The sequence below is a fragment of the Carcharodon carcharias genome, chromosome 32, assembly GCF_017639515.1.
Source record: "Carcharodon carcharias isolate sCarCar2 chromosome 32, sCarCar2.pri, whole genome shotgun sequence".
Lineage (NCBI taxonomy): Eukaryota > Metazoa > Chordata > Chondrichthyes > Lamniformes > Lamnidae > Carcharodon > Carcharodon carcharias.
Genome location: NC_054498.1, coordinates 13,976,285 through 14,000,169, shown reverse-complemented (window position 1 = coordinate 14,000,169; position 23,885 = coordinate 13,976,285). Strand labels below are relative to the sequence as shown.

The 23,885-nt window shown below is 42.9% G+C and overlaps 1 protein-coding gene across 1 annotated transcript in view; it reads left to right on the top strand.

Moving 5' to 3' along the window:
* Nucleotides 1-23,885, top strand: part of LOC121271970 (potassium/sodium hyperpolarization-activated cyclic nucleotide-gated channel 1-like) — a 315,889-nt gene that overhangs the window by 244,900 nt on the left and 47,104 nt on the right. Inside the window, exons 5-7 of the mRNA XM_041178229.1 lie at nt 8,375-8,521; nt 12,500-12,740; nt 17,430-17,594. Of these exons, the coding sequence (XP_041034163.1) occupies nt 8,375-8,521; nt 12,500-12,740; nt 17,430-17,594 (553 nt within the window). The remainder of the gene's footprint in view (nt 1-8,374; nt 8,522-12,499; nt 12,741-17,429; nt 17,595-23,885) is intronic.

The window sequence follows — 23,885 nt, the reverse complement described above, 5'->3', positions numbered from 1 at the left end:
CCTCACTGTCACTGCAGGCATGGTCCATGCCCTCACCAGTCAGTGTGATGGCACACTCCTCAATGTGAGCGAGGGGTCTAATGTGGGCTACTCCACCCACAGTTCGGGATGTCTTCTTGCTGTTGTCAGTTTGGTGGTTGCTCACCCTGACGGAACGGATGAGATCACTCATCCTCCTACTCCTCTGGATGGCTGACCTCCTCTCTGCTCCGGTGTGTTGACCACCACTGCCACCGCCACCCAGGTCAGATCGGTGACTCTGGTGGATCTCCTGCAGCCAGAGCCAGGGTAGAGGACGTTGCTGTGGCCTTCCACAGCGTCCGGCATCTGCCCCAGAGGGGTGTCACTAAATTGGGGGGGGCTGCCATCGTCTTTGCTTCCGGGGCCATCTGTTGCCTGGAGCAGTCCTGGTCTGAAGACATGAAGCCATTGCAGCTGGTGGGTAAAATGATTTTCATCACCCCGGCTCCCACACTTTCTGCAAATCTGGGACAATTCCGCTCTTTATGTTCACTTTAGCAAATCCTTTCATAATCTTAAAGACCCCCCCAACAGGTCACCCCGTCCCCTCAACCTTCACTTTTCCTCATGGATAGAAAATTAGAACAGACTTTGAAACGCTAACACTAGCCTCTGTGCCTTATATTCCGTTATGTGTTGCCAGCATTTAATCCTCCACACAGGAGAGCAAACTTCTCTTTGTCAGTTTGTCTTTCAGCTTTTGTTTCTGCCCACATTGACTTTTTCTGTGTGAATGTTTCAAGTGGTCTTTCTCAATTTTCTTTCTAGGCCAGCATTGTCCCTCCTGAGACCTTACTTAGTAACGTGGCTTTTGTTAGACAAATAAAGGTCAAGGCTCATCTTGTTATGACAGTAATGGAGCTGTTGACTAATCATATCAATCTCTATCAATTCATCTCAAACCAACCCAGACATGACATATGAAGAAGCCCAGCGATGGAGAGCTTTGGGAAGCACAAGACCCAAGGTCACTTGTTCCTCCGAATGTGCTACACTCACTGCACGTCGTGTCTCAAAATGTATCCCAAAATACTATTTTCTGAAAGGAATTTATCTAATTAAATTGGAATGAATCATTACTAACTGCTTTCACCATCAATTTAGGGAATCTGTCTCTTAGATTAGCCACTATGCTCACCGTTTCTGCAGATTAGTGTTGAATTTACTCCCCTTAAGCACAGGCCATGGCCTCTGGTTTTACTGTTATAGACAAGATGAAATAAGCTTGTCATGGTCTGACCTCCTTAGAATCTGAAAAGCAGCAATCACATCACTTCTCAATCTACTCTTTTCCAGTGAGAACACACCCAATTTACATTATCACTTCTCATATTCCAATCCTTCCATTCCCTCCATCATACTGGTTGCTCTTCTGCAGTATCGTTTTCGTACACAGACACACCTCATGCACGCTGGAAAACCCTGGCTTGTGACCAAGCAAAAATGGGAAAGCGTGACTCAGAGAGACGCCAAAGCACATGGAGAGACATCATTGGGAATAGGCTGAGGCAAAGTTGAGGTGTTGGGAGGGAACGCACAAACCTTCAAACCTCCATTCGGCTGATCTTCAAGTACCACCTGCCCCGCGTCTGTGGCCGAGCCTGCAGAACGCACACTGGATTTATCAGCTGCCTCGGAGCCATCAAACCAGAGAGGAAGCCAAGTCACCCTCGATCCCGAGGGACTGTCTAAGAGAAGAAGAAGAGTACCATTTACATACTGCAGCAACTAGACTGAACACAGTATTCTAAATGCAATCACAGCAATAATTTGTAACTTTTTTTTTTATTCATTCACAGGATGTGGATGTCACAGGTCATCCCTAATTTCCCTTGAGGAGCTGGTGGGGAGCTACATTCGTGAACACAATTGAGTGACTTGCCAGGCCATTTCAGAGTCAACCACATTGCTGTGGGCCCAGAGTCACATACAGTATAGGCCAATCTGTGTATCCATCCCTAAAGGATATTAGTGAAACATGTAGGTTTTTACAACAACCCACTGGTTTCATGGTCAGCATTATCAATGCTAGATTTTAATTCCAGATCTATTGATTGCGTTTCAAGTTCCCTGTTCCCATGATGGATTCGAACTCATGTCACCGGCTCACTAGCCCAGGTCTCTGGATTACAATAGCCACTATGCTCCTGTACCTGATTACTGGCAGAATTGTCTCACATGCTGCTGTAGTGTCTGTGCATTTGTATAGCACCTTGACAGAAAGAAAGACTTGCATTTATGCAGCGCCTTTCATGACCTTAGAATGTCCTAATACGATTTATGGCCATTGAAGTGTTTTTGAACTGTAGCTACTGTGATAATGTCAGAAATTACAACATGTATCATATGTAGCAGAACTTGTAATGGCAACAAATTACACTGAAATGCAACGGCTTGCTAAGTAGGTAAATGTGGAAATCATTATTTGAAACAAAGACCCCACAAACAGCAATGAGAAGGTTGTCAAATTAATTTGTTTTGGGTGCCATTAGTTGAGAGAGGAAAATTGACAAGGATCGCATTATAATTTCCTGACCTACTTCAAATAGCACCACGGAATCCTTGACATCTATCTGAACAGGCAGACAGAACCTCAGTTTATTGTTGATTGGGGGATAATTACTGGCCAGGACACCAAGGAGAACTCCCCTGCTTTCCATTAGGTCCACCTGAGCGGGCAAGCAGGTCCTCAGTTTAACGTCTCACCCGAGGGATGGTACCTCTGACAGTGCAGCACTCCTTCAGTACTGCACTGCGGTGTCAGCCTAGGCTTTTGCACTCAAGACCTGGAGCCGGACTTGAATCCACACAACCTTCTGACTCAAAGATGTGAGTGCTACCCACTGAGCCACAGAAAGAGAATATTGAGATTTTTAAAAATGAAAAAAATTGAAAGGATCGTGCAATTGTTAGTGCAGGCAATGAATGCCCAGCAAAAATACTTTTTGTACATGGGGAACATTGAGACCTACTTTAATCCTTTGGTGTTGGTCATTTTCCTTCTTGCCCAATAATTTTTCACGCTACACACCAAAAAGTGTGTTCTGCAAAAGTGCTTTAGTTGCTGGATACATTGTAGTGAGGCTGTTGAGGTGATGATTGTATACAGTAATAACTCGCTTTGTCTGTAGATTTGGCTTCCCTGGGGTGACAAATCTAAAAGTACATAGATTATCCAAGCACTTGTTGTTAGATAGCAATTACCCCGAGCAGCATGTTATCTGTGGGAGAGGTGTGTTTTGTTATTGGTTTTGTCTTCACAAAGCCTTTATGAAGCTTTTTGCTAAAACATGTAGTGTTTTGACAAAGCAATAGCTAGTGTGCAATCTACAGCACTCAAGTGCTTAGGGGAGATGGTGGCATAGTGGTAATGACACAATACTAGAAGCCCAAGCTCATTCTTTGGATACACGAGTTCACTATGGCAGTTGGTGGAGTTTAAATTCAATGAATAAGTCTGAAATATAAAGCTAGTCTTAGTAATGGTGACCTGCTGTTATTGATTGTTGTAAAAATACCCATCTGGTTCACTCATGTCCTTTAGGTTTTGGGAAGGAAATCTGCCATCATCACTTGGTCTGGCCTAAATATGACTCCAGACCCACAACAATGTAGTTGAATCTGAACTGGTCTGGCAAGCTACTCGCTTCAAGGGCAACAAATGCTGGCTTTGCCAGTGACACCCACATCCCATGAATGAATAAAAAATAATAATGTTCCTTCTCAGGTTTGTCTACCAACATTAAGAAGCTACCTGATTTGAGCTGTGGGGTGGAATTTTACGGCCCCTCCCGCCCGCAGGAGTTTCCGATGCTGCCGAAGTCAATGGACTTTTGATTGTTTCGCCGCATTGTACGGACTTACCCCCACTGCAACTAGGTTGTAAGATTCCACCCGTGTGTGCAGAGAAGGTGTGACAATTAGCTTTAAAATCAGGAAGGGGAACCCTGCTCCTGGCCTCTGACCTGGTGAGCCACTGGTGTGCTTGCTGACCTACACTGGCTTCAAATCCAGCTGCTGACCTACACTGGCTTCAAATCCAGCTGCTGACCTACACTGGCTTCAAATCCAGCTGCTGACCTACACTGGCTTCGAATCCAGCAAAGCCTCAAATTTAAAATTCCAATCCTTGTGTTCAAATCCCTCTTCTTAACAGCTGGAGTGCGAATTCTAGCTGGGTAAGACATGCTTAATCTGCTCGTCCCTATCTCTGTAACCTCCTCCAGGTCTATTAACCTTTGAAGATTCTGCACTGCTTCAATTGAACACCCACAATTTCCTTTGCCCCATATTGGTGGTCATGCCTTCAGCTGCCAAAGCCCCGGGCTCTGAAATTCCCTCCCTGAAACTCTATATCTTCTACCTGTCTCTCCTCCTTTCAGGTCTAAGATATAACTGCTTTCACTAAGATTTTGGTTACCTCTCCATATGTCTCTTTACCTGACTTGCTGTCAAATCTTTAGTCCATTAACACTCCTGTGAAGTTGCTTGGGATGTTTTATTATGTTAGAGCTGCTGTATATGTACCAGTTGTTGTTGTTGCTGTGCCAATGGATGTCAGGTGAGAGCAGAATTAGTCTTGGTTGAGATGCCCTCACAGTTTAGTTGCCTATTGCTACTCACTGTATGGCCTAAAACATAAAGCATGGCAGTCAAGATCTCCTGGTGAATTTGAACCACCTCCCAGCAAGATGCGATGCCTTCAGTTACGTAGGTAGATTGGAGAAGTTGGGACAGTTTTCCTTGGAGAAGGGAAGGTTGAGAGGGGATTTGATAAAGGTATCCAAAATCATGAGGGTCCTGGAAAGAGTGGAAAGGGAGACACTGTTCCCATTGATGGAGGGGCTGAGAATGGGAGGGCATAGACTTAAGGTAACTGTCAAAAGAGACAAAGGAGACATGAGGAGAAGACACTTTTTCACACAGCGAGTGGTTAAGATCTGGAATGCGCTGCCTGAGAATGTGGTGGAGGCAGGTTCAATCAAGGCATTCAAGAGGGAATTGGATTATTATCTGAAAAAGAAGAAGGTGCAGGGTTACAGGGAGAAGACGGCAGAGTGGCATTAGTTGAATTGCTCATTCAAAGAGCTGGGAGAGGCCAACTGGCCTCCTTCTGTGCTGTAATAATTCTGTGGTTCAGAGGAGGAGAGAAAAGAGAAAAGGTCACCAAGGTTAACATTACCAGTGCAATTCCATATGTTGCTCACCACAATTCCATTCACATGTACAAAGAGTTCTCAATTGCTCCCCTTACATTTAGTAAACCACAGCCAATTCATTCTGGTTGTCCACTGGATGTCTGCATGAAATATGATAGATTTCTCCATTCCATTGATGCACAGGTTTGAGGCTCTGCGCTGATAACGTATTCCCAGAGCACCTTATGTTGATGTGTCTCTCACATCTGTTTGCAGGCTGACCTCCCATCAATAACAGCAGTAAGAGATTCCACAAATCTGGCAGTAGGTACCAGCACCCAAAGTCCAAAATTTTCTTATCATCGTACTACCAGATGACTGAGTAACAATGAGTCAATAGGCTTTTTCACTTTGGCTTCTGAATGGATAACGGTCTCTGCATTTTCCCTACAGAGATTGAACAAAAATACAAAGATAAGTGGGTTATGGCAGGAAATCCATTTCTTTTAATGGTTATTGTTTTCATACTACAAAAGTCACATGTAATCATGTTCCTATTAATTTGCAACTCTCTCCAGTTACTGACAGATCGAGGTTTTCTGATTTAGGGTTTATTCTTCATTGAGCCATAGTACTGGGCACAGCACTTTCTAAAACCCCAAGCACAAAATTAAACAGACCCAACAAATGAATAAGAAGCAGAAACACAAATAGGGCTAGTGGTCAGGGATCTGAGAGCCTGGGTGCTGAGCTTAGGATGCATGGAATCCAGGAGCTGAGTAAAGGAGCAGGGTTTGTAGCGGCCTAGAAATCGGCTGTTTGTCTTCCAGACATGATGGGCTGAGTGGCCTCTTTCTGTGCTCTATCACTGTATTATGTGGACACAGTTGAGCTCATGTAAAACCCATTCATGCCTTTTCTGTGACTACATACTGACCAATCTCAGCCTTGGGTCAAATATAGGCTCGTTAAGGAAAAAGCTACATTTGTACAGAAATATCGCAAAGCGCTTTGCATGCTGAATAGCCATTTTGAGTGCAGAGACTGTGGTTATGTAGATAATTCCTTGCTGAATAGATTATTTACCTTACAAAACTGCCACTATGGCAGCAAAGGAGAGTCATATTGGACTTAAAACAGATGCTGCCAGACCTGTTGAGCTTTTCCAGTACTATCCGTTTTTATTTCAGATTTCCAACATCAGCAGTACTTTACTTTTAGTTTAGTGTCCTGGAGAAAGAGCTTAGCACCTTTTTCTGGTCACAAACAGGCTGAGTGATAGATTTAAACTTCCACTGAGCTAAGATTATCCCAAGCACCTGGCAGAAAATAAAGCTGTAACTCACAACTTTAAAATGTGTGCTTGTATGTAGGTGTGTATGTCGGTACCAGTCTCTCCAAATGCTGCTGTGGTTGATATCTTCCTCTGGATGCTGCCCAGCGGAGACATAGTGGTATTGTCACTAGACTAGAGACCTAGGGAAATGCTCTGGGGACCAGGGTTCAAATCCCACAGATGGTAAAATTTGAATTGAATTAAAAAAAAATCTGGAATTAAAAGTCTAATGATGATCATTGCCAATTGTCATAAAAATCTACCTGGTTCACTAATGCCCTTTAGGGAAGGAAATCTGCTGTCCTTTCCTTACCTGCTCTGGCTTTATATGTTTCCAGACCCACAGACTCTTAAATGCCCTAGCCAGAGATGCCCACATCCCATGAACATATATATTAAAAAAATAATCCCACAGGAGCCAGAGCTCTTGGCATTAGCACTCAAGTGCCTCTGCAATGTAAATAGAGGCCAAATCATACCTGAGAGTTCATTGTCATCATGTGTCAAGCTTGTCAGAAGTCATGGAGTGGAATTTTTCCATGCCCACTGGTGTCAGGTATGATCGGTGGTGTGAGTGTACAATATGGTCAAACGACAACAGGAAACCAGTTCGCGATCATTGCCGGCCAGCTGGAAGGCTCAGTTTTCAAAGTCCACGAGGACTTTGATTTCAGGCATTCTGCCACCAGTCAGCGGCCTTTCCCTCTTGTTGTGTGTCTGCTTGTCCTGCATGAATAGAGGTGAAGAAAGTGTAAGCAGGACACCTGCCAGGACAGATGATATAAAAACAAAAAAACCCCCAAAAAACTGCAGATGCTGGAATTCCAAAACAAAAACAGAAACAGAAATACCTGGAAAAACTCAGCAGGTCTGACAGCATCGGCGGAGAAGAGTACAGTTGACGTTTCGAGTCCTCATGACCCTTCAGCAGAACAGGACAGATGATAAGTATGCCTGGCCTGTGTGAGTGATAATTGATCCCATGGACGGGATGAGGACAATGATGGTGAGTGTGAGAGAGTGAATGGTGCTGTCCCTTGAACCAGCAGTGTGAGATCTTTGTGAGTTGAGAGTGATGAGAAGAGTGACTTTCCCTGGTGGAACGGAGGAGATTATTCATCCTCTTCCGGCACTGGGTGTCTATCCTCTTTGGAAGGGCGTTGGCACTGACCACTGCCTCCCAAGCCAGATTAGTGTTGCCCATCCTGCGGCCAGAGCAGGGGTAGAGGACATCCCGGCCGGCCTCCACAGCATCCAAAAGGCGCTCGAGGGCAGCACTGCTGAACCTGGAGGCCACAGCCTTCTTCAGTTTCAGGGCCGTGTCTTAGCTGCAGCCGTGGTTTTCTGGAAGCACTGAGATGTGTGCTTGTGGCTGGACTTTAAATATGGTGCCCAGCGTAATGCAGCAACAGGTTGATAGCGGGCTGGCAAATGAGAGCCTGCCTGCCATGGAAATGTTATAGTTCCTGGGAATGCATAAATAACGTGGAAGGTTTGGGAGATATGGCGTGAAAACCCGTTATTGCGGCCAGCGGGTAAAATGTCGTTGTGCCCGCCTGCTACTGCACCGTGCAAATGTGGGAAAATTCCGCCCATGGAGACTGCTGTGGTTTGCACAATACGATTACCTTATTGGGTTGTTTCAATGTATTTCCATTGTAACTTCATTATGGTGGTAACAAGCTGGTTAAGGGCTGGATGTGCTGGGTTCTGGCCTTCAGTCACCGATTCTGGTCAGGTCTTTTGGTCCAGCCATTCCAATTATGGCCATCATCAGTGATACATTGTACAGGTCATTAAATGTTCTGCTGCCTTGCACCAGTGACTGATCAAATATGCTTAATGTTCAGCAATTTACCTTTTCTCTCCCCCTCTGCAGTACAAGCAAGTGGAGCAGTACATGTCCTTCCACAAGCTGCCAGCTGACATGCGCCAGCGAATCCACGATTATTACGAACATCGATTTCAGGGCAAGATGTTTGATGAGGAGAGTATACTTGGGGAGTTGAGTGATCCTCTCCGTGAGGTAAGGAGAAATTAAACAGATTACTCTTCTAGCCTGGGGCGTGACATTTGAAATGTTTACTCCAACTTGACTCAATGTTTTCAGGCAATTGAGATCAAACCTTTCTGATTCACACTTCCTGTAACCATTCAGTGACTTGGTTTGCATTGCTAATAGATCCCCATTGTAACCTAGAGACTGGCCTTGAGAAATGCAATGTAAGTTGGTATATATTATAGATGGAAGAGAGGTCAAAATTTGGAAAGTAGATCTGAGCTTTGGAAGGAACTTCTTTAGTGAGATGCTCCAGAATTTCGATGGGCTCAACATTCCTCAAGATCCATTTGTAATGTATGACAAATTATCCCATTCTGGCTCTGGGTCTTCCATTGTACCTGCAGGCTGGGAGCTTGGCAACAAATATTTATCTTTGCCATTGGCAGCACTTTTCCTGTCCTGGACAAGGGAAGATACCACCTCCTGTGCTGGTGACCTATGCCTCCAGAGGCCTAACATGGGCTGCCAAAGCCCATGTATAACAATAAACATTGAAGGCAATGCCACTTTAGGGTACTAATGCTAGTTAACACCATAGATTGAAGCAGACCATGTCCAATTGCAGCAAGACCTGTCCAGGCTTGGGCTGGCAAGTGGCAAGTAACATTAGCACCATACAAGTGCCAGGCAATGACCATCTCCAACAAGAGAGAATCTAACCATTATCCCTTGATACTCAATGGCATTACCATTGCTGAATTCCCCATATCAACATCCCTTGGTGCAGGGGGGTACCATTACCAGAAACAGCCATATAAATACTGAGGCTACAAAAGCAGGTCAGAGGCTAGGAATCCTGTGGCGAGTAACTCACCTCCTGACTCTCCAAAGCTTGTTCATCATCTACAAGGCACAATTCAGAGTGTGATGGAATACTCTCCACTTGCCTGGATGAGTGCAGCTCCAACAACACTCAAGAAGCTCGACACCATCCAGGACAAAGCAACCACTTGATTGGCACCCCATCCACAAACATTCACTCACTCCACCACCAATGCACAGCAGCAGCATTGTGTACCATCTACAAGATGCACTGCAAGAACTCACCTTAGGCAGCACCTTCCAAACCCACGACCACTACCATCCAGAAGGACAAGGGCAGCAGATAGATGGGAACACCACCACCTGGAAGTTCCCCTCCAAGCCACTCACCATCCTGACTTGGAAATATATTGCCATTCCTGCACTGTCGGTGGGTCAGTATCCTAGAATTCCCTCCCTAACAGCACTGTGGGTGTACCTACACCAAGTGGACTGCAGTGGTTCAAGAAGGCAGTTCACCACCACCTTCTCAAGGGCAATGCTGGCCCAACCAGCGATGCCCACATCCCATGAATGAATTATAATAAAAGGGCTTGCCTGCCTCAGGCTGTATTTTACAACACAGTCTCTGTGGCTTCTGATCCAAGCGCACTCTGATTTTACATTGACCAACCACAAGATAGAATACTATTTGTGCACAGAAGGGCTGCTCAGTAAGATACCTTCTACAGTGAAAACAGCCTTATCTCAGAAATGAAAAACAGACCAAAAAGATTTCCTCCTGTGGGAAGTGTATCTTCTGCCATCTGAATGCTGAGGGCATTAGCATCAAAATGATGCAGCCCGCTGCTCACTTAACTGCCCTCTGACCCTTACGGAGAGGTGAAACCTTTTGCAAGCTTGAAGAGGGACTTGCGTTATAAAGGTCCCACTCCCACTTGAGATATCCGACCCTTATGGAAAAGGAATTAACCTTACCCTTTTTATGCCTGGATTTGTCAGTTTCTTTTTTTGGTGCTATTTTTGGTGCATTTGTGTTGAAAAAAGGCTGATGGCATCCAAGGAGGACCCGGCCTGAAGGCATTTCTGAGATCCACAGTTTTAGCAGCAGCCAAAATAATATTAGTGGCTCGTTCCTATTTGTGTCCTGGGGTGATTCAGTATGAGCTGTGCTTCCCCAGACCTGCAGTGGTACCTGCAGGTAACCCGCTCTCATTATGTCATCACAGTTCAAATACACTTAGTCAATTAAAAGCAAACAAAAGGAGGTTAATGTGGATGACAATTCTTGGGAACTGAGTTTTTCTAAAAAGGCAATGGTGGGCGGAAGAAGCTCTAACACACTGTGCTTCAGATTTTGAGAAGTGGGTAAACGTCTTGCTCTCAGATCTCGGTTGTACCACCATGGGGAGGCGCTGTAGAAAGACGGAGGGAAAACCACATCCATCCTGTGCCACACTTGTCCAATTACAGCAGCTTCTGAGAAAAGGAGGATGGGCTGAGAGTAGATTTCCAGCCTGTCGTCTTAAGCTTAAAAGAAACATAACAAAGGTAAGCTTAAGAAAGAAAGATACCAGCTGAAGATTTATAGAAGTAATTTGCAACATGACACCCTCAATTCAAAAATCTGATCTGAGCTCCTACAAGCATCCAGTAGATAGAGGAACCATTCAGTTTAGTATTAAGCTGCACAGAACAGATTTAATCTCAACCCAGACACCAGCTCAGGCTTTCAATTGGCCTCAATTGGAAGGGGACCAAAATTGGTTTGCGATCTCTATCCAGTGACGATCTCTTTCAGAGTGCATCCACCTTGATGTGAGATGAGAATTTGGCTCTGACATCTAACACGTGAATATTCAATTGATGTTTATCATCAAGCATTGCATATAAAAACTGAACACTTGGGGGGATTTATTAGCCAACTGTTGGGCCAGGGTTTTATGACACCTCCTGCCCTGAGAGATGTTACCGTCCTGCCAAACTGAATGGAGATTTAAATGGCTCGCTACATCCACTGGTGGGAGAGGCTGTGGCAGGGCTGTAAACCCCTAACCCTGACATCTGTGGAACTGTAATTCAGTCTGAGTCAAAGTCTTTGGGAGAAAAGAGAAGAGGAGGTTAAAAAAAAAATCAATGAATAAAGTTTTTCACAATTTTCCAAAGCCTTTTATGAGAATGTGATTTGGGGCTATGTTGAAGCAAAGATTCACTACCTTAACAGCTGTGTTAGTTCTAGCTCTCTGATCAACTGTACAAGGCTATAGGAGACGCCATTGCCAAGCTCTCACCAGGTTAGTTACTATTATCTTCAGCACCTGAGCTTCCACTGCTCCCTCCTTTCCCCCCACACTCTCCACCTCCCCACATCCCTTCACAAGTGGAATCCATTCAACTTGGAATATTGGCTTATTTCTCGATCAGACACTCCCAGCAAAGGATGACACTTGCAAGATGGACGGAAAGTCATGGGTTCCATGTCTATAATCCCCTGATCTGTTTTCCTCTGAGAGTTCTGTCCCTCACTATATAAAGAGAGGATCGCAGAATCAGCCCTAATAGCTGATGCTGGCATTGTTGGCACAGCCTCAGCCCATTATCAGATCCAATTGAGACAATTCTCCGAATTGTGAGCTGGTTCTTGAGATTTGTATATTGGGAGAGACACACTCAATGGAGGCATGGATTTGAAGCAGGATGAAAGACTGCAGGCCCCAATTTTTGGAACCATGACTGGACTTCCTTTGCAATGTGAGATCGTCAAATTGGAAAGAACTCCCTTTCCCAAATGCTGTCATACTTTTATAAGTGTGTACCCTGCTGTGAATTCTTCAGCTCAGCTAAACGGTTAGCCAGAAGTTAGGCCTCAACCCATATTATGTTGTGCCCTCCCAACTCAATTTGTTTTAAACCCCAATATACTCACTCACTCAGAATCTACACCTTCTGCCGCTGTCCCCTTGAATGTTGCATCTCCCATTGCCTCCTCCAGCTTAAGTTCAGATCTGGATTTGAAACATGAAGTCAACATCTGAGGTAACAAATGAACAGCAGAAGTGTACATGAGTCTCAGTAACTTCAGACCTCTGTCAAAGCACTAAAGCCACCATTTATGGTAACGCCATAGGAATGGCCTGTTCCTGAGATCTGACTCTGATTTTTTTCCCTTCTTCTTGGCAGGAAATCATAAACTTTAACTGCAGGAAGCTGGTGGCCTCCATGCCACTCTTTGCCAACGCAGATCCCAACTTTGTCACATCCATGCTAACTAAGCTACTCTTCGAGGTCTTCCAGCCTGGCGACTACATTATCCGCGAGGGGACAATAGGAAAGAAGATGTACTTCATTCAACACGGGATTGTCAGTGTCCTTACAAAAGGCAATAAGGAGACCAAGTTGTCGGATGGGTCCTACTTTGGAGGTGAGAAGGTCCTTATTTGACATTAGACTTTGAAAGGAGAAGAGGCCATGAACCCCTGAATAGATACATGAATATTGCTGAAAAAAGACACATGTTGCCAAAACTTATCCTTTTGCATTCATCAGGACAAACACAAGAATGCCAAATTTCAAATGATTGCAACAGTTTATACGACAGGAGAAAAGAGTGCTGATTTGTTGGTAAGTCGACTCTGCTTGATTGAGGTATTGCCATGGAGAAAGCAATGGAGAACCAATCAGCACCCTTTTCTCTTGTAGTACAATTTGTTGTGATCATTTGAAATTTGGCATTCTTGCATTCGTCCTGGTGAGCGCAACATTATCCATTTTACACTGTCACACAAAAAAGAGATCTACTACAATGCATTTGAAAACATACAAACATACAAGTTAGGAGCAGGAGAAGGCCACTCAGCCTCTTGAGCCTGCTCCGCCATTCAACAAGATCATGGCTGATCTGATTATAACCTCAGCTCCACATTCCTGCCTTCCCCCGATAACCTTTCACCCCCTTGCTTATCAAGAGTCTGTCTCCCTCTGCCTTAAAAATATTCAAAGAGGCTGCTTCCACCACTTTTTGAGGAAGAGAGTGCCGAAGACTCTCAACCCTCTGACAGAAAAAATTCTCCTCATCTCTGTTTTAAATGGGTGACCCCTTATTTTTAAGCAGTGACCTCTAGTTCTAGATTCTCCCACAAGAGGAAACATCCTCTCCATATCCAACCTGCCAAGGCCCCTTGGATCTTATTTGTTTCAATGAAGTCACTTCTTACTCTCTCAACTCCTCCACAAGTACATAGGGTTGTAGTGGGTTTTATTTCACTCAGGGAGTTGTTCACTCAGGTTACTGAGGCAACATGCATTTTTTTAACATGACTGTTTCATTTTTGGAGCTATGGATAGTGAAGATAGAGGCTGCAACTTCCTTTCCATCATCTGGCTAACCAACCTGTTTGGCTGTGTCATGAACACACCTTCCTTGGCAATCAAGTTCTAGGGTGGGGTTTGAACCCAGAGCTTCTAGCTCAGGGAAGCAGGGATGCTACCCACTGCACCACAAGACCTCTTTCTACAGGGTTGTGACCAAGATTAATTTTGGTTGAGCTGCATTTTTTTTAAGGGATGATTTCCGCTTACCAGAAAACATTCTTACTCCTGAAATTCAAAGGGCTGGTGGCTTCCAGAACCCAACAGGACCCAGACGCACCTAAATAGTTAAAGCAGTCATGACGGGAAAGAAAGAAAGAGAATGGGGAGAAAGAAAAGGCTGAGTGGATAGAAGTATGTTGTTGCTCCTGACATCTGAGAAGCTTTACATTGATACATTAGGGATTATTTCAGTGTCTAGTTTGTATGAGGTGGGCAATATGGGCAATTGCTGGACATAATGATGCTCTACATTTAAAATTAATTGGCATGAAATACATCTGGGGTGTAATTTTACACTGGCAGAATGTTGCAGTCCTGCCAAAGTGAATGGCTCGCTGGCCCTGCCTTGATGGGTCCTTAAAATTTGGCCCCTGCTGTTTCCTATTGATACTTCAATCCATCATTCCCTAACAGATCATTGATTGAACTGGTCTGTTCTCAACCTCTCTTCAACCTGTGGACCTAGATTCCTATCTTCTTTTGCTACATTTTAATTCTATAGCATTGTCATTCCCTTGCGCACACTTTGATCCTCCATTACAGTCTCTCGCCTCTCCCAATTTAATCCTCTATCGGTATCCCTTCTTCTCAGTGGTTTGTCTTTATAATACAAACATTCCTTTCTTCGGTCTCACAATCCTATCTTTCCCTCCTCCATGGTTCAGTCTTCTAGACTCATCCTTTATGTATCCTGCTTTGCTTCATGCTTCAATCCCTCTCGGGAGAAGCATAAACCCTTCATCCAACCGCACTGCGGTTCACAACCCACTTGCTTTTCCAGCCCATCCTGTTTCTGAAGGTGGGCTCAGAGCTTTCTTCGAGAAGACTCAAGTGGTTTCTTCCAGTCTAATTAACAGGCAGTAGTAAAGGAGTTAGCTTTTATGACAGTGTGTGAATTGTAATCACTTCTTACAGCTGCAGCTTTGTCCGAACATGTTCTCACACTGAGTGATATTCAGAAAGAAGGAATCAAGTATACAGCAGCATGATATTACATCTTATTGGGTTTGCACCTGTCGACTTAGGAGTTGGTATGAAAATCTGCCCAGTGAAGGACTTGTCAGCCATGCTGTTGCATTTTGGAGCAGAACATGCTGAAAAAAATAATGGCCTGTGAGCTTGTCCATTTGCTGGGCGGGAAATGGAAGAACAATATTATAATAGGGTCCTGACATTAAATTTAGCAGTCTAACAATAACTTGCATTTATATAGCACCTTTAATGTAGTAAAGCACCCCAATGTGTTCCACAACAGTGTTATCAAACAGAATGTGACACCAAGCCACATGAGGCGATATTAGGTCATGGCAAGATTTGAAGACAAGTATAAGAATTTTAAAATCGAAAACCTCCGCGTCCCCAGCCTTACCGAGTTTCTCCCACTCTGTCACACTCCACTGCACATTCTCCTTAAATATTGGGGCCACTGGTTGTGAAGCATTTTGGGACAACTTAAGGACACAAAAGGAGCTAAATAGATACAAGGACAATTTAAGATTATCTGTCCGGCTTGCAATATAGCTCACTTATGCTTTCTAGAAAGTACACATATGCATACACAGGGATGTGTCCTCTGCAAGCAGAAGGAACATGTACCTGCATTGCATCTTTTTTGAATTAAACAAAAGCATGGGGAATGATAGTTCCCTGGTGCATTCTCCATGGTAACACCTCAACCAATCAGAATCGACTTGTCAACCAATCGGCATCCACTTCTCATGCAGTATAAATTGTTGCTCCGTTTGAAATTTGGCATTCTTGCATCTGTCCTGATAAGTGCAAGACAAAAAGTTTGGACAGCAATGTCCCCTTTTTCAGCAAAACACAAATACAAGGACAGGCTTTCTTAGTAACAGAGATCCCAAGACTGAATCCAAAGTTGCATGTCACGAGTAAGTAGCCATCAACACTGGGACAAAGCCCAGCTTCCCTCAGCCTGGTTGGTGCTTTATACAGGAGTAATTTTATCTTGGCTAATGAAAAGTAAAAGATTTATTTCAGCCTTTGCTGTTTCTGACATGTGATAATCAATCTGCTGCATCTTTCACTTTTATGGCTCCTTGTGCCGAGTGCTATCTTTTAATATTGACATGTGGGGGAGAGAAGTGTAGAACATGTAATAAGCACAACATTAAGAAATGATTCACTGCATTTAAGTTGATTGGAACTATTCAACCCAGTTATAATGCTGATCTATAAAGCAATGCATTATAAATACACCATGCATGGCATTTGTTATCAGCACTAAACCATACTCTGCAATGTTTCCAACAATGTTTGTGGGGGAGGCGAAGAATGATGTGATACAGCTAAGCACAGTAAATATATGACAGGAGTGTCAAAATACTTTTGTTCAAAACAAGAATCACACAAAGCGTGCATTAAAAAACCAGTGGGGGGTAAATTCATTTAATTATTCGTTCAGCAGATCAATGTAAATCTAAACAGAAAAGAAAAGAGATATTCAGATGAAAGTAATTAAACTACTAAATGTGCTTCACAAGGTGAGGTCTGGCATTGGGTTAACTTAATGGGTACTTAGTATCGCAGTAACAGTAGATAATTGTATGCAATGAGAATGAAGAAGAAATTGGTGATTGCCACGTATAAAAGAGTAAATGAATGGGATGTGGTTTAATCCATGGGTTGGTTCATAGGCAATCATTACAATGGTAATGAATAAAGAAATGGCTTTGGACTCTTGGGATTCTGTAGAATGTGAATAAATATGAAGTAGCTTATTCAGTGAGATCCTCTATGGTTTGAATGAATAGATAATAGGTCGGTGGATTGGGATCCATTTATCTGCATCAGAATCAACAAGGAATAGTACTTGTGGCATCTATTGTGCCACAAACGCTGGCCCAAATCAGCCAGAGCCCTCGACACATGTAGCTTGAGCTACTAAGAGTTTGAACTAAAAGGAGGGATGGTTCTGCTACATATATATTATTCTATCTAATCCCTGTTACTTCACTGCAAACTCACCAATGATTGTTTTATCATGAGCAAAGTAATCAATGGGAACATTTTTCTAAAGGTTTGTTGTCCTTAGTGACTTCCAATATTTGCCCTCTTGCATTTCACAGTATTTTAGTAACCTGTTATCACTTGGGTCGAGTGGTTTCCTTTCCAGCCTTGAAATAATGGCACGTTTAAATTTCACGTGCTTAATGCTTTATACCAATCTGAAATCAGGAGTGAATCTGTAGTGTAGCCAAGTCAGGATCCCCAATTCCAGATTTTCCCATTAGGCTTCACTCCAGTGTCATGTCTGGGCCTGACAAGGCAATTCTGGGATTTACACCAGAAGAGCGGTGTTGTTTTACAGTGAAGGTGCTTCACAGGAATGTTACAATTGCAGTGTGAACACATCATAAATTCAGATTTTATCTAATGAATGGGATTTTGGCCCAATTTGGAAGCATTCAGATTTGGACAATGCTTTGTTGGCCACTGAAACAAGTATGTGGAGTCATTGACCATATTAATCGATTGCTCTTTCTTTCTCACTTGGTAGAAATCTGCTTGCTGACCCGTGGCCGTCGAACAGCAAGTGTACGAGCCGACACTTACTGCAGGCTGTACTCCCTCTCTGTAGACCACTTCAATGAAGTGCTGGAGGAGTATCCAATGATGAGACGCGCCTTTGAAACAGTGGCTCTCGACAGACTCGACAGGATAGGTATATCTCTTTTTTATTCTATTTGAATGGTAGACTCCCCTTTTTCATCCACAGTTTTTGTAATCTCTCACCTTAGCTTCTGTAAGAACACCTAGAAACGTAATAGGAAATATACCGGACTCTTAGATGCAGCATGGTTAATGAATCAATGCTACTTTCATTCAGGAAATCTAGAACATTACACTGTAAACTGTGAATTCACAAATTTCTTAAGTACTTCCACCAGCTGATGTGACATTATACTTAGACAGGAAGGTTTGTGCTGAATGAACTGATATTCATACAAAAAAAAGAAAAAAATGAATTTCTATAGCACCTTTCATGACCTCAGGACATCTCAAAGCACTTTACAGCTCCAACCTTTGAAGTGTAGCCACTGTGCAGTCCCATACACAGCAACTAGTACAATTCCAAACACTAAGCGCAGTCTGCAAAGAAATCATGTTGCAGTGATAAGAATTGACAAAAGCGAAAATCATTAAAACAAATCATAATATCAATGTAAAGTGGTCAGTTATTGAGAACCTTTTATAATCAATGAACTGTAATTTCAAAAACTTTAAATCCCTAACCCAACGTCTTTTTAATTCAGGCAATGTTCAAAGGTTTGCAATCTTGAATCTAGACCTTTCATTTTTTAATTGCCAAAATTATGTTGCTCTTTGCTTTTTTTTGTTGGATGAATGGAGTAATGAGTTGAGCAGATAATGAAAGGAGAATGACTGAGAGTCAGCCTGTGACCTAATCAGTGGAACAGTTCTTTGAGAGCAGGAGGAAGCCATGTAAATTTGACAATATAATTGAAATCTCAGAACATTATAATTTTAATAACTAATCTGTTACTTGTCAGATGTTCAGAATATGCTGATATTGATTTAGCAGGGGTATTTATTGTGAAACAGCCTTGCCTCATTTTAGTACGACTTTCAAACAATAATGCAGAGATTATTGGGATTATAACTGCAATTGTTGACTTTGAACTCAAAGCTGATAGAAAATGTTATTTTGAATCACTTAAAGGGGTAAAGGGAATCTTCTTGGGAGATAGCTTGCTACATCAGCATTAAATTTTGTGTTACGGTGAAAGCAAAATACTGCGGATGTTGGATGTCAGAAAAAAAACAGAAAACACTGGAAATACTCAGTAGGTCAGTCAGCATCTGTGGAGAGAAACAGTTTCAGACTGAAACCCTTTTACCAGAGAGAACTCCCCTGCTCTTCTCTGAAATAGTGCCATGGGATCTTTTACATCCTGAGCAAGCAGATGGGGCCTTGGTTTTGTATCTCATTTGAAATACAGCACATCCCTCAGTACCACATCCCTGGGGTGAAGGGGTTATCTTATAAGGAACGGTTGAGCAGGTTCAACTCAGCAGGTTCAGCAGGTTCACTAGAATTTAGAAGAATGAGAGGTGATCTTATTGAAACGTATAAGATCCTTGGGTGGGGGAGGCTTGACTTGGTGCATGCTAAGAGGATGTTTTCCCTGTGGGAGAGGCTAGAACTAAGGGGCACTGTTTAAAAATTAGGGGTCTCCTATTTAAGGCTGAGATAGGGAGAATTTCTTTTTCTTAGAGAGCTATTAGCCTGTGGGAATTTTTTTCCCCAGTGAGCAGTGGAGGGTGGGTCATTGAATGTATCCAAAGCTGAGTTAGACAGATTTTGGATCAACAAGGGAATCAAGTGTTATATGGGCAGGCAGGAAAGTGAAGTTGAGGCCACAATTAGACTAGCCATGATCTTATTGATTGGCAGAGCAGCTTCGATGGGCTGGATGGCCTACTCCTTCTCCTAATTCTTGTGTTCTAGTACACATCAGCCTTGATTATTGTGTCCAGCTAAAACCCAGAATCCAGACTCAAAGGCAAAAGTGCTCCCAACTGAACCATTGCGTTGGTAGAGGCGTTGCCATGGAGAATGCACCAGTAAATAATGATTGACATTCAATTCTGAAGCTTGTTTAAATTCAAACCAGGTAGGTTGAACCATAGAACCATAGAAAAGTTACAGCACAGAAGGAGGCCATTTGGCCCATCTTGTTCATGGCAGTCTGAGGACACCCTTTCTAATCCCACCATCCTGCATCCGGCTCATAGCCCTGCAGCTTACAGCACTTAAGGTGCAGATCCTGGGACTTTTTAAAAGAGTTTAGATTTTCTGCCTCTACCACCAACTTGGGCAGCAAATTCCAGACATCAACTACCCTCTGCGTAAAAAAGTTTTTCCTCATGTCCCCCTAAACCTTCTGCCACTTATCTTGAATCTATGACCCCTGGTTCTAGAATTCTCCACCAAGGGAAACAATTTTATCCTGTCCACTCTATCTATTCCCCCTCATAATTTCATACACCTCAATCAAGTCACCTCTCAGCCTTCTTTGTTCTAAGGAAAATAACCCCAACCTATCCAGTCTCTCCTCGTAGCTACACTTTTCAAACCCTGGCAACATTCTTGTAAACCTCCTCTGCACTCTCTCCAGTGCTATTACATCCCTCCTGTAATGTGGTTGACTCTGATTGGTCAAGGCATTGCCCTGGGGAATGAACCCACCAGTTAATCAGTTAACTGGCACATTTTCCTGGACGTGAATAACAACAGCAACAACAGTAGAATCCAACCCCTGGAATCACTTGTGAACTTGCTGGTGTCTCCACAGGCTGAATAAATGAAATAATGCCTCTACCAATCAGAGTCCACTTGCTAACCAATCAGCAGTCTCTTCTCATGAAGTATAAATTGTTGTTCCCTTTGCATTTGGTATTCTTCCGATGTGCTGATGAGTGCAAGTCAAAAAGCTTTGACATGTTTTTTTTCAGTGTTCTGTACTGCCAAACGACTATTTGATGCACTGCTGCAACTGTAACTGTTGCACAAACACATGGCATTGCATCATGCAAGCCATATTATACATTTTAACGTTCATTTCTCCTAGTACATTTCCTATGAAATGTGTAGAACAATGAGAATGTACAATCATTATTATAATATTCTCCTTTGTCATGTAAAATAAATCTGTAATTATGAATGCAGAATTTTTATTCATACTAATGCACAATAATTATTATTGAAAGTTAATTGTTGGGGGTGGGGGGGCCACAGGGCTGAAGATTCACCAAGGGTGCCCAATACTCTTGCACCAACCCTGAACAGCTGCCAACTATGAAGCAGAAACCAGTACAGTAGAACTGAAGTGCTGACTACAGTAGAATCCTGCAGCCAATATAACATCATTGCAACAAAATGAAATTGAAACAGAAACTTGGCCTGGTTTTATAGTTCTTTAACACAAGTCAACGCATTTACTGTTGCGCTTTCATGTTCCTTATTTTTTCCCAAACTGAGAGATATAACCACCTCAACAGAACAGACAGTAGCTGAGAAACTACTGTTAATGATATGAGTGAGCGAACACTTAATGTGTTCATGTCATCCACTATTTTAACAGAGAAGTTAACACATTTAAAATAAAAGGATTAAATACTGCCACTCGAAGTGGACAAGGGGACAAAAGGTGTTTGTGTTTAACCACGCAATGGCCTTTATCACCAATAATGATTTCTGGGCTGGTGTTGCCTGTAGATTTTCTGTTAAAAAAAGAATGTTTTCGTTTCGTGACAACATACTGCCAGAGGTTTAGATCTCACTTCCTGAAGTAACGATGACAGAAACACAGGAAAGCAAATGCTGCTTCCCTCAGGCTAATTAGAACCCTTCAGAATGTTAAGCCTTATTAAAGCACTATGAATAGCATCCAGTTGCAAAGCTGTTTTGACTAAATACATTCTCGTTGCTGACGAACAGGGAATAGAAAAATATTGCATCAAATTAGCAATAATTGTTTCATCCATGGAAGCAGTGTGAAATGATTCACCTCCAGCCTTCGATCTCCAACCTGACTCCATCTTCCTCTATTGTTTGGACACAATCCTGGACATTGAATTCCTGCGAGTCTCCTATGCTCTCAATATATATTTTCTGCATGTTCTTGCTTCTCTCGATATCCTCACTGTTGAATTAGAGACTCTTTGCAACATCTCCTCTAGTAGATTCACGGGATAGTGAAAAAGTGCTTTTATCAGAAGCCTTTAAAATAGGATTTGTGAAGAAGTAGTCTAGTAGTATTAATTCAAAGTTTCTTAATTCAACTTTTCTGATAATTCAAAAATGTTGCATTAAATTTGACTTGTTTTTTTACATTGCTTAATTCAAATGATTGGATGTGTATTTTTTATAGTGTGATATGATTTTAAATCATAAGATTGTACTCGACCCCAAGCTGTGCTACCTTAGACTCACATCACTGCAACACTTGGCCTTGCCCATAGCTTTTGACTGTCCACCCATATTCTACGATCTCATTCCTGCAACATCCAGACTTTTGTAAGTACTTATTTCACAGCCACCAAATAAGAACAATCAACAGTTTACTAATCTTAATCCTCTTGTTGATATTGTCCTGTATTTTTTTAAACCTTTAAATCTAAAATTCCTTCCATTAATATGGGTCATGAAATATTTCATATTTCAAAAATATATCCATCCACAGCTAACCCCCTCCAACCCCTTACCCCCTGCACCCCCACTCCTGCCAACCCGGAAGTTCAGCTGCAGAATCTCTCGCCACTTGGGACCTGAGAAGGATCAGGAAACCAAGTGGAGCCCAGAAAAAGTTGCTTATCTTTACAGTAGTGCTTTTTCCCGATGCGGTCCCATTTTAGTGCCTCAGATTTTGTGACCCCAGAGTGCAAATCTGGGGCTGGCGGGGGGAGGGATGGTCGGGGTGGTGGTCAAGCTGAGGGGGAGGGGGAAGAGGTTTCTGTTATTGAGCAGGGGGGTAAGCTTCAGTTCTTGAATGGGGGTGGAGTTCAGCAGGAGTTCAGCACTGGGGACATTGATGAAAAAGCAGGGTTTCTACACAAAAAAAAATGAACACTTAGTTTTCATAAGTTTTTATGCAGCAGCAACTGGACCTCAGAAAGCAGTTCATTAGGCCGTGCCCAGCAGCAGAAATAAATGTGAGGATTTAAAGGGGCCTTGTAGCTGCCAGAAATTAGTCTGAGCTCTGGGACACAACCCCAAAATTGCATCTTGTGACCCCAGTAGTGGTCACGAACCACCATTTGGTAAACCCTGTTTTATACAGGGGCCAAATGCTACTCTGTAATTTGGGGCCCAATGATCGCTGTTAATGGACAGTAACTGGTAAATCCCCTCAGGTGGCGGTCACTCTTTTTGGACTCTTACCTCAGAATTGCAAGGTTCACGGCCCTCTCCAGGGCTTGAGCGCAACAATCACGGTTGACATCCCGGTGCGGTACTGAGGGAGTACAGCTTTGTGAGAAGTACCGTCTTTCAGATGAGAATTAAAACTGAGGCTCCATTTGCCTGCACTAGTGACCGAAAATGATGCAATGGCACTATTTCAAAGAGGAACAGGGGAGTCCTCTCTGGTGTCCTGGCCAATATCCATCTCTCAGTCTACATTGCAAAAACAGGTTATCTGGTAATTAACACATTGCTGTTTGTGGGAACTTACTGCGAGCAAATTAGCTGCTGTATGTTTTCTACAGTACAACAGTGACTACACTTTAAAAGCACTTCATTGACCATAAAGGGCTTTGGGACATGAGAAGTGCTATTAAAATGCAAGTCTTTCTTTTTTTTAATGTGGAATCTACAATGGTTGAAAAAAAGTGGAAGAATGTTTAATTCCCCATTATGAACATCCTTCAGCATTATGGGACCGAGATTTAAAATCAAACCAGATAGAAAATGGTATGTGCAATTTGGCTGTGCAGTGTTCTAGTTTTTTTGGACTTATTCTCCATGCCTTGTGAGGCCACAAATTAATAATGATAGCCTACTTTCTTGACAGCTGTACTATCTAGGGACCAAGGCAGCCTGTGCTGGATCCAAGTCGGTAGTTAAGTAAATACCTATTGTCATTACAGCAACACTCCAGTCATTATGACATTGCTGATCTTTAATACTGTGTCCACTGTACAATAAAAGGGGGAGAAAAGTAGAAACCCATTTTCTTAGCACTCCTCAAACTTCAACTTTTAAGTTTAAAGTTCCTTCCAGCTGTTTAGATGAGGATGCCAGAATACGAACATATGAATTAGGAGCAGGAGTAGGCCATTCAGCCCCTCAAGCCTGCTCCGCCATTCAATAAGATCATGGCTGATCTGATTGTGGCCTCAATTCCACATTCTTGCCTACCCCCCAATATCCTTTGAAATACAATGGAAAGAAAGAAAGAACTTGCATTTGTATAGCTCTTTTCACATG